Below are 12,153 nucleotides of genomic sequence, written 5' to 3'. Positions count from 1 at the left end.
CATTAATTTGCAGAAAAGAGAGTCGATGAAGAGAAATCGATCATGTTACTTTCACTCTAATTTAAACTTAATCTAGGTATTTCCCGGAATCATCCGAAGACAAAATCGATGAAGAGAAACGGCTGAAGAGACGGAGCTTAACGGTGTCAGCGAACGTATTCTGGGGATCCAGACTCATTTTCGATTGCATCCAAACCACAACTTAAGTGAAAATGTCATTCTTGACCCTGTGGGTTCAACAAATTTAGATCGAAGTAGCCATACACATCAAGTTTTTCAGAGTAAAATGTGAGCAGCTCGGAGTTGCTCAATCAACAAAGTGTAGCTCTACGTCGAGCTGTCTCCCCCCTTGCATTCACCCAATCGCCAGTGTATAATACATTATTAGGGACAACCTGATCATCGACTTCAAAACGGCATACGGCAGTATCAACCGCCCAGAGCTATGGATAATCAAGGACGAAAACGGCTTTCCTGGAAAGCTGACTAGACTGATTGAGAAGAATCGTCAAAAGATCCCATTGTAATTTTTCATACAAACTTTAGGGGCACACATTTGGCGAACGAAGCATCAAACCAAACCGCACTTGAACAACCTGGCTGTGCTCACTTGCAAAAAGAGGCAGTTTTCCAAATCGAGCGCATTTGTTTACGAACTTTTAAGATTGGGGCTGTTGAAAACAAAACGTGAGTAGGGGTCCAATTCGGCAATTGTGGCAGCCATATTTGTATCCTCTTATGTTTCTCCTTAAAGCAACGATGCGATGGACGGCGTGCAAAACTGCGTAAGGGTTTCGGGTGAACTATCCAGTTTATTCGATTCTCGCCGGTGACGGACCCTCATGCCTAATTTTCAACATCGCTCTGGAAGGTGTAATGCGACGAGCCGGGCTCAACAGCCGGGTACGATTTGCACAAAATCTGGTCATGGTCAATTTGAGTGCTTTGCGGGCGGCAAGGACATTATCGCCAGAACATTTGGAACGGATGCAGAACTGTGCACCCACCTGAAACGCGAGGCAGCAAAGATCGGACTGGGACAGGGCAGGGCATTTTGCAGGAATGCCGGACAACAACCCTGCAAAGTTGGTGTTCGCGACTGATCCGGTTGGTACAAGAAGCCGTGGAGCACAGAGAGCACCCCCCCCCCCCCTCCCGGCTGGTCTTTCGTTCATATAAAAAAAATAATTTGTATGGACCGTGGTCTTGAGTCGAACGCCGCGACTCAACATCGAGCAGCTACGTAACATAGAAGTGGCTCAAGACTACGCGCAGCAGTTAGCAGTGGCTCTACCAACGGAAGAGCAGCTTGGCGCAGCTACACTTGAAGATGGCTGGAGGGACATCCGATCCGCCATAGGTAGTACCTCGGCTACAGCACTAGGCTTCGCGACTCCGAAGCACAGAAACGACTGGTACGACGGCGTATGTGAACAGTTGAAAAACGAGAAGAATGCAGCATTGGCGAGAATTCTGCCACACCGTACGAGAGCGAATGAGGCACGTTATAGACAGGCGCGGAACAGACAGAACTCAGTCTTCCGGATGAGGAAGCGTCAGCAGGAAGAACGAGATCGCGAAGCGATGGAAGAGCTGTACCGCGCTAAGGACACTCGAAAGTTCTACGAGAAGCTTAATCGCTCGCGCAGAGGCTTTGTGCCACAAGCCGACATGTGCCGAGACAATCACGGGAATATTCTCACGAGCGAGCGTGAGGTGGTCGAGAGGTGGCGGCAGCATTACGATGAACACCTCAATGACGACGTTGCAAGCACCGAAGGTGGCGCGGTAACAGATCCAGGAGTATGTGCACAGGACGAAAGATTTCCAGCCGCTAACCTCCAAGAGATTGAGAAGGAAGTTAGCCGGTTGAAAACAACAAAGCCGCTGGAGCAGATCAACTACCAAGCAAGTTACTAAAACACGATGGAGAAGTACTGGTGAGAGCACTACACTAGGTCATTACCAAGATTTGGGAGGAGGAAGTATTACCGGAGGAGTGGATGGAAGGTATCGTGTGTCCCATCTACAAAAAGGGCGATAAGTTGGATTGCAGGAACTATCGCGCGATCACACTACTGAGCGCTGCCTACAAGATACTCTCCCAAATTTTATGCCGCCGTCTATCACCGATTTCAAGAGAGTTCGTGGGGCAACATCGGCTGGATTCATGCACACTTAATTCAGATTGCCGGGATATCAGCATTTTTCCATTCTTTTGCCGAGATTTGCACAGCCGAGTAATCAGCAAACAACAATGTTGCTGAGATCTCAGCAATTTTGACAGTTCATTGCTGAGCTTCGGCAATCGTTTTGCTGAGAGTCAGCTAACAAATGTCACTTTTTGCTGGGATATCAGCTGATAGTTTTACTGAGCAGACGGCTGTGCGCGTTTTTGCCGAGCCCGCAAATCTGTGTTGAGTGTGTGGGTGAACGCGCTATAACGGACCAGATGTTCGCCATCCACCAGGTGTTGCAGAAATGCCGTGAATACAACGTGCCCACACATCACTTGTTCATCGATTTCAATTCGGCGTATGATACAATCGATCGAGAACAGCTATGGCAGATTATGCACGTATACGGATTCCCGGAAAAACTGATACAATTTGATCAACCAGGCGACGATGGATCGAGTGATGTGCGTAGTTTGAGTATCAGGGACACTCTCGAGTCCCTTCGAATCTCGCAGAGGGTTACGGCAAGGTGATGTACCTTCGTGCTTGCCGTTCAACATGGCGTTAGAAGGTGTAATAAGGAGAGCAGGGATAAACACGAGTGGGACGATTTTCACGAAGTCCGTACAGCTACTTGGTTTTGCTGATGATATTGATATTATAGCTCATAAATTTGAGACGATGGCGGAAACGTACATCCGACTTAAGAGTGAAGCCAGGCGAACCGGATTAGTCATTAATGTGTCGAAGACAAAGTACATGATGGCAAAGGACTCCAGGGAGGAATCACCGCGCCCGCCACCACGAATTTATATCGACGGTGATGAAATCGAAGTGGTTGAAGAATTCGTGTACTTGAGCTCACTGGTGACCGCCGACAACGACACCAGCAGAGAAATTCAGAGGCGCATTGTGGCAGGAAATCGTGCTTACTTTGGACTCCGCAGAACTCTACGATCGAATGAGGTTCGCCGTAACATGAAGTTAATTATCTACAAAACGTTTAGACCGGTGGTTCTCTATGGGCACGAAACATGGACCCAACGTGTGCAGGATCAACGCGCCCTTGGAGTTTTCGAACGGAAGGTGTTGCGTACCATCTACGGTGGAGTGCAGATGAAAGGCGGGACTTGGAGAAGGCGAATGAACCACGAGCTGCATCAGCTGCTGAGAGAACCAACCATCGTCCACACCACGAAAATCGGGAGGCTACGGTGGATGGGTTACGTCATCAGGATGCCGGATAGCAACCCGATTAAAATTGTTCTCGAGAGTTATCCGACCGGTACAAGAAGACGTGGTGCGCAGCGAGCTAGGTGGGTCGACCAAGTGGAGGACGATCTGCGGACCCTACGCAGAGTGCGGAACTGGAGACAAACAGCCATGGACCGAGTGGAATGGAGACGGCTACTATGTACACTACAGCAGAGGCCACCTCGGCCTTAGCCTGATCGGTAAGGTAAGTAAGTTGGCATGCACTACTGCGTTAGCGAAGACACCCACCACTCACAGTATAGTAAGTCAGCCACCTGCACCATTACATTACATACGTGGAAAGCATCACACCAGAAACCCCGCTGCTCCATCGTCGTATCTATAATAGGAATTGAACTGAAGTAGTAAAATCATGGCCATAAAACATGAATCATATTTGTAATTGGGGGAACTTACATATTTTCGGAAGTTTTGTTCTCTTCGTCAGGGTTTTTTTTTTAACCTGTTGATCTAACATTTGGCCTCAAATCCTTCCCAACCACACGCGTAAAAATCCGTTCTGATTACGGTGAACAAATATGAGTACAAGCAAATATAAACCGTGAACTGGAACTAGTTCCAGCTGTCAATATGGGCGTTCTAGAAACCGTGACATCGAGTTGACGGTGTACATTTCTTATTGTTGTTATTATTGTGACTGAAAGTGCACGTAATTCGGAACGGATTTTTTTTTTGCGTGCAAGCTGAGTTGTATGCCCAAATTTCAGGCACTTTGGCTCACAAATCCCCCCATCACGAAGGGAACAAACCTGCCGATAATACCCTTTGTAACCCTAAATAGATTATTTGATATTAAACAACTATTGTGAATTCAAGGACCAGTTTCCATAGGCAACACTTTTTGCTCATTCAGCACTTATGTGAAATAAGTCGGGTAAAAGATAGAAACCCAAGAAAGAAAAACTTTAAAAAAATTTGAACAAACAACAATACTCATCCGAATCACGAAGTCCAAAAGTAAAATGCATTGATATGAGTTACTTTTCTATCGCAAGACGGGGAATACCCAAGCGCTATAAGTAAGCAGCAATGAACCATTGAGAGAACATAAACTTTCATTCTTTAGTAAGCTGAACGAGATGGAAGCTGCAATAAGATTAGCAGTTTGGTGTATTTTGCTACTTTGTGGATTGATTCAAAATGGGCTAGCAGCGAGCGATACAGTTCCGAAGGATTACACCAATATGGTAAGAATATGCCGTTATCCTAGTGTGACGCTGATATTAATATTTATGTTACACAGCCATGTGACTTACCCAGCGGCAAAGATGGCATTTGCGTGTTTGCTTATCTCTGCAACAATGACGTAATTAACACTGATGGTGATAATATTTTGGATCTCCGGTTTACTGATGTCTGCGAGGATTATTTTTTGAAGTGCTGCTCAAAAGAATCTGTAAGTTTTAAATGTTTTAACATTCCAGTAAGAATACTTGGTCATAGTTTGTCTGCAAGGGGTCTACGTTACTTTTTGTACAGGGTTCACAAAAGGCTTCGACTCCTTATACATTGGAATGCATGAGCATAAAACATTTCCAATACATCAATTTTTCTTTTAAACTCAATCATTGTATTTTTTAGCCTTGCATGGAAAGATCTGGCACATGCTTGCCAAAGAATCAATGCACTGCTGATCTGAACGCCTCCAAATATACGGGGTTCAAAAATTCCGAAGAATGTGACTGGAGCGGATACCAATGCTGCCCAAATGATGCTGTTAAGCAAGTGAGTTTTTATCTCGGCAATTCTAGATATCATATAATTCTTATCGTGTTTCTCCTTTCAGGGTCCGATCAGTACAAATTTAACCAATGAAGAAAATTGTGATGTTGATTCAATTTGTGTACCTGATGACAAATGCATGATAAATGCAGATGGCGGAAATGTGGTTGAAGCCAGGATGTCTATTTGTAATGGATTAAACACTTGTTGTCCAAGAAATAAAATAAAGACCAATAATTCCGCAAGTATTAATGATACTTGTGAATCGATGGGAGGCACCTGTATTCGGAAGGATGAATGTGAATCGCCGTTTATTTTGGATGTGCGAACTGAAATATGTGCTGATCCAGGATTTGAATGCTGCATGGGTGATAATCAGCCAGCAACTACTTTAAAGCCATCACTTGAAGGAAAGGTAAATGTCATTTATTCACAGATTTCGCAATTGTCAAAATGCGTAGGTAATTGCACTACATATTTCACAGAAATGCTTCAATAATAACGGAGTCTGTACACCACCAACGGATTGCAAAGGAATAAAGTACACCGATCGGAGGAAGGAATGTGGCAGCCTAGTCTGCTGTGATTCACCAATTCCTGAAACTACAACTGCAACTACAACTACAACTACAACTAAAACTGCAACTACAAGTACAACCAGTCCTGGTAGACAACCCACCACACAAAAACCAGACATTGATACTGAACGACCAGATGATAGAACTTGCGATTCTCTGGGTGGCACATGCGTAGCTGACCGAGATTGTCAACGAAAAGCTGATCAACAATCGGTGGACTGTGCAGTAGACACCGTATGTTGTCTATCAAAAAGACCAACAGACGTCCCAACAGTTTCAGTGGACGATTTAGATATTAAAGAATGCGGCTACCGAAATGAAGATGGAATCAAATTTAAAACAATCAACCGCAACGATGGCGAAGCACAATACGGCGAGTTCCCATGGGTGGTTGCCATTTTATTGGCTGATTCTGGTAAAGTTAAACTAAGATGTGCTGGAACGCTAATTGACCCGGAAATAGTCCTTACTACTGCAGAGTGCATAAAAGAGTACAAAAGAAAACCAGAGCAACTCATAATTCGCGCAGGCGAATGGGACATGGCAGCAACTATGGAGCCCATTTCGCCACAAGAGCGTAGGGTAGTGAAAATGAAAATTCACGAGAAGTTTAATCCCCATTCATTGGTGAACAACATCGCTCTTTTGTTCTTAGATGATAAATTTGATCTTACTCCAACGATAAACACAGTTTGTCTACCTCCTCAAGATTTCACCATTGACAATGGTTATGTGATCGCTACAGGTTGGGGCACCACGCCGCAAAACCGCACAAAGTATCAACACATTCTGAAAAGTATGGAACTCCCATACAGACAAAAATCTGATTGTGAACAAATTCTTAAAAGAGCTACGCGGAACAATAGATTTAAGTTGGACTCTAGCTTTATATGTGCAGGTGGCGAATTTGGTCAAGACACTTGTCAAGGAGATGCAGGTTCCCCCATAATTTTCCCCATTCCAGATACTTCTGATTTACGCTATTTTGCAGTAGGAATGGTGTCATGGGGCGTAGGATGTGGTAGGCCTGGTATACCTTCGGTTAATACGGACATTGGAAAATTCAGAGAATGGATTGATTCAAAGATAGACGAGGAACAGCTACACATGCATTATTATGACTTCCAGCCACAGGATTAAATTTCCGCAGGGAATCTTCAGAGGTTTGAAAATATTTCTGCATTATAGACTTCACATCTACAAATAATATGTAACAAGAACAATAAAAACGGAAATACATTATTGTGTGTATTACTAAGGGAACTCACTAAACAGTATAAATTACTAGGGGGATTCACTTATTAACGTAAACTGATTAAACTGATTAAACGTCGCGATCACCAAGGCAATCTTTGATTATTTCATTCGCAAAATCATGAAACATTTCAAATTAGCAGAAAATCATGGCTTACGCAGCAATTTAATCTGTTTAGTGAGTACCCCTACTGCGTAAGCCATGAATTTCTGTTTATTTGAAATGTTTCATGAAATTGCGAGTGAAAATATCAAAGATTGCCTTGGTGATCGCAACGTTTAATCAGAATAAACTTTAATAAGCCGTTTACGCTGTTAAGTGAATCCCCCTACTGTGAATAAAACTTATTATAAAAGTAAGACATTTGATGGAACTCATGATAAACTCATAAGAAACCTTGTGACTTATATAAACACAGAGAACAGACATCCAGGCTAGAACAAATTTCATTCGGAACTTATGTAAGGATTTGAATCTTTACTTGAGTAAGGTTGCAAACCAATACACGATGACAACACTAACGCCACCAAACACCATATTGCCACAGTCGGTGGTGAATTGAAACATTTCAAGTGGTGAATTAAATTAGTATGGGAAATTAACCGATTGCAGCGCCACGCTATTGCCACTTGTGTTGCCGATTTAAAATGATCGTTAAATTTCTTACACAGTTTCGGAACTGGACTTGGATGTCTGTTCTCTGTGATATAAATACTGAACGTAAACATGTTTGGCCTACTTTGGAGGCAAACATTTCTGACACTTGCTGCATAAAAACAACGACACCACAGAATAGCCTCGATTTGAGCGACTGGAAGGAGAATTGTGTCAACTTGAACAGCGATCATCTGTCAACTTCATACAAATTACCGTTCCAAACGAGCAGGAGACCTGTCAAAATTGGAACATATCGCCACTCTCCCTTTCAGTTACTCAAAAATTTTGTGATAATTGTTTTTTTTTGTGTTGACAACACTAGCACCACCACATACTGCAAATTGCCACAATCAGTGGTGAGTATACATATCTAGATAAGTTTCATATTCACCACCGACAGCAGGATGAGAACATTGCGATAGCAGCGCCGTCACTGTGTTGCCACTTGTGTTGCCATTTCAAATGACCATTATATTCCTTACACAGTTTTGAAACTGGACTTGGATGTCTGTTCTCTGTGCTCGAATACTCAGCGTCAAATATTGGACACAGAATGAACTAAAGAGCATCTGTTTGACAATAACGAAAATTTGATTGAGTCAAACAAGAGGTTTGAGCATTGGTTTGTTTTTGGTCAAGTAGGTATTGCATCTTTCAATTGCACCGTCAGGTCGAGGTTTCGCATGTGTTTAATCCTCGAGCAGTCGCGTCTTCAATTCGACACTGATTTTTCATTTGGGCCTATCTGTCATTTTCGAGTTCTCTTCATCGACCCTCTCTTTGTATTATCACAGAATGTGTATTGAGTTTTCCAAAGTTTTTTTTGGTTGAAATGCGAAGAAGATGACTACATGTAGCTATAGAAACAAAAAGAATAATGATTTTGTTTGTTTTGATCAAGTTATTAGCGAAAGAGAAAGTCGATGGAGAGGAATCGATCAAGTCAGTTAGGCCCTTATGAAAAATCATTGTCGATTTACTCTCAACGACACAACGCACACGCTGTGTATCACAATTTTCGTCATGACGGTGCGTGACATGGTTGTAAACAAGGCAATTACTAGCAAATTGATGGATTCGGTTATTGTTTAAATCCATCAAAGCAAGAATATATGTCCTCTCTATCTGTTAAATACAACGGCTACCCCAAATTTGCTTGAACCAGGTGAAAATTTTAATTTCAAAACAATATGAAAGTTTCCGTCATGACGCTTGATGACGTCAATGACATGATGAAGTGCGCGAATGCTCGTTTTATCTTGTGACGATGAGAGGGCCTACTTGTTCACCGTCATGAGAAGCTCACAGCCAATAACAGCGCTGTATCAGCACACGACGCGACCGCTCCCGGGTTAAGCGTTGGAAGCAAACGTTAGTGCCGATGGCATTTTCGGAGATGTGAATGCAGGAGTCCGCTGCTGCTGCACCAGCGTGATTATTTTTTGATTCATCGGGACAGATTTCGCGTGTGTTGAAGAGAATCGTCAGTTCCGCTGACATTTGGAGGGTCGGTGCAGGAATTCACTGCTGTGGCTCGTCGGGTGTGTATTCACGAATTTATATTTTTTTCGGTTTATCCTTCGTCGGACGACCGGAGGCTCAGCGAGTGGTGTGAACGAGTGAACACACAATATGGTTTGAAGGGCATTCTAAACCTATTGGATAATGACACCGAAGGCAAACACTAAAAACCAGCTAAACAGGATAACCCGGTGAGTTCGTTCTATGTTTTCTTTTTTGCCTTTCTCGTGCATCAAAGTGTACTGAAGTGTTCACACAAAAAACGAATTTTCGATAGGGTGTGTGTGTGTGTGCGCGCGTGTGTGTGTGTGTGTGTGTGTGTGTGTGTGTGTGTGTGTGTGTGTGTGTGTTTTTTTTCCTCCCTACCACCCTCAGCAGAGAAAACCGATTGGAAAAACTCTCTCTGTGTGTGTGTGTGTGTGTGTGTGTGTGTGTGTGTGTGTGTGTGTGTGTGTGTGTGTGTGTGTGTGTGTGTGTGTGTGTGTGTGTGTGTGTGTGTGTGTGTGTGTGTGTGTGTGTGTGTGTGTGTGTGTGTTATTAATTTGTTAATTTGTAAATTTCTAGCGTTTCGCCAATCAGCGAGCAACATGCGTCTTGCTGAACCATTTAGCTCCTGTTAGTAATTTGTTAATTTCCTACATTTTTCGCCATTCATCGCAAACCCGCCCGGAGGCAGACATCTTCTACGCCTTGCGGACATTACAAACTTACCGGCAGGGTGTCGAAGTCACTCCAGCGATGCCGGTGGGCCCTGGCGTCCGGTTCACTGGTGCTCCGACGACCCAGACCGGTGCTACGACGCGTTCTATTCGACTAGCCCCCGGCGGTGGGTCTAGTCTACTCCGTCAGAGAGTTCCCCGGCGAAGGAATGTCTCCCGAAACCGATCATTGTTCCTCCCGCCAACTTTGCTGTAGTACAACCATGATCTGAACTACAGTCCTGTTAATCATGTTCCACTTTTCTTCGTCGCTGTACATACGTTCGACGATATTTTCCTCATTTAAATACGTCGACGCCGACAATTGCTGCCATTTCTCCTCACGGATGCGCGAACTTTGGACAACTGAAGATGACGTGCTCCGGTGTTTCTTCTGTGTCCCGACACTTAGGACAGATCGGTGAACAGGCATGGCCGAATCTGTTCAAGTACTGCTTAAAGCACCCATGACCAGACAGAAATTGTGTTATGTGGAAGTTAACCTCCCCGTGTGCTCTGGTGATCCACATCGACAGGTTGGGAATTAGACGATGAGTCCACCTGTTATTCGCGGCGTTATCCCACTGCTGCTGCCACTTGTGTAGTATGCTGGCTCGCGCTCTCTTCTGAACTCCTTGTGCCTCGGTCCCTGTAGCATTCGCTATCTTCTTCCAGTAGAAGGCAGATAGGGATCATCCCGGCTATTACACACACGGCGTCTGACGAGATGGTTCGATACGCACTCGACACGCGAATCGCCATCAGCCTGGGCGTACGGTTCAGCTGGGCGCGGTTTCTTCCAATCTTTAATGCCGCCGACCACACTGAGGCTGCGTATCTGACGATGGATGATGATACGCTCGCTAGTAGTCTCCGCTTGCTGCTGATGATCGCAGAGTTGTTAGGCATTATCCGAGATAGTGCCGAGATCACCACCGTGGCCTTCTTGCAGACGTAGTCAACGTGGTTGTTGAAGTTCAGTCGGTCGTCTAGCATCATTCCCAAGTGCCTGACTTCGCGCTTCGAGTCGATAGTACACTCGCCAACCACAATTCTTGCATGCTGCACATTCTTCCGGTTGCTGATGACTACTATCTCAGTCTTGTGATGGGCTAGAGATAGCTTCTTCTCCCGCATCCAGTCTTCCACCGTATCTGTCGCCTCCGTGGCCAGTACTTCTACTTCCTCTCGTGTTTCTCCGATCACCACGTCATCCGCAAATTCGACGATTTCCTCTGGGAAGGCTCAGTTTCAATACCTCATCGTACATGACGTTCCAGAGAGTCGTGCCCAGAATGGATCCCTGTGGAAGGTCCGCCGTAATAGCCACACTCCTCTTTCCGGCGTCTGTTTCGTAGATCAGTCTGCGGTTCTGAGAATAACTTTTCAGAATCTGGCACAGATACTCAGGCACCCTCAGCCTGTACAACGAATCAGCAATTGCTGCCCAGCTGGCACTGCCGAAAGCATTTTTGACGTCTAGGGTGACCACCGCGCAGTAACAGTTTCCCCTTCTCTGTTGCTTCTGCGCCGTCTCCATAGCATCCACAACCGTTCTGAAGGCATCTACAGAGTGGTCCTGCTTTCCGGAATCCGAACTGCAATTCTGATAGATCGCTCTCACTCTCAGTGTATTTCGTGAGCCTGTTTAGGACCACTCTCTCCAACAATTTACCAACGGTATCCCACAGGCATATCGGCCTATACGCTGATGGGTCGCCGGAAGGTTTCCCAGGCTTTGGCAGTAGTACCAATTTCTGTCGTTTCCCTTCTGAATGCAATGTTGTATAGGGCTCCTGAACATATCCAGGTTTTCGTGGATTGTCGCTTTAAGGGCTACATTTGGTATCCCGTTCGGGCCAGGGACACTCTCGATTGGCAAGGCTTTCTCTACCGCGATCAGCTCTTCGTTAATCACCCTGTTTTCTTCCTCGTGGGTATCCTGATTGACGTACGGTGTGGGCGGCCAGATTGTCGGCTCGTGAATCGGAAACAGTGCCTCGATGACAGCTTTAATCTTTTCCGAGCATCTGTCGAATGGTACCGCAGGACCGCAGGGCCTTTTATCTTCGACATGGCTACTTTGTACGCGCTACCCAATGGATTCAAGTTGGCCTTATGACAGAGACTGTCAAGACAGGCTTTCTTGCTGAACTTGATCGCTTTGTTCAATGCGGCTTTTGCTGCTCTGTAAGGTAAACTTCGTTGCTCCCTATCACCATCATTTCTAACCCTTTGCATCCTTCCTTCTAGCTCGTAAGCACTGTGGG

At 44.9% G+C, this 12,153-nt stretch overlaps 1 protein-coding gene across 1 annotated transcript; it reads left to right on the top strand.

The window, feature by feature from the left end:
- The first annotated feature begins 4,479 nt into the window (after positions 1-4,479).
- LOC115257473 (inactive CLIP domain-containing serine protease A30) lies at positions 4,480-7,015 on the top strand. Its single transcript, XM_029857088.2, has 5 exons — positions 4,480-4,639; positions 4,696-4,848; positions 5,034-5,177; positions 5,239-5,589; positions 5,660-7,015. The coding sequence occupies exons 1-5, from the start codon at positions 4,532-4,534 to the stop codon at positions 6,890-6,892; spliced, it is 1,989 nt and encodes a 662-aa protein (XP_029712948.2). The 5' UTR covers positions 4,480-4,531; the 3' UTR covers positions 6,893-7,015.
- Positions 7,016-12,153: the final 5,138 nt, after the last annotated feature.

This window comes from Aedes albopictus, chromosome 3, assembly GCF_035046485.1.
Source record: "Aedes albopictus strain Foshan chromosome 3, AalbF5, whole genome shotgun sequence".
Classification (NCBI taxonomy): Eukaryota; Metazoa; Arthropoda; class Insecta; order Diptera; family Culicidae; genus Aedes; species Aedes albopictus.
The sequence above is the reverse complement of the archived record's forward strand: the minus strand, read 5'-3'. Positions and strand labels throughout refer to the sequence as shown.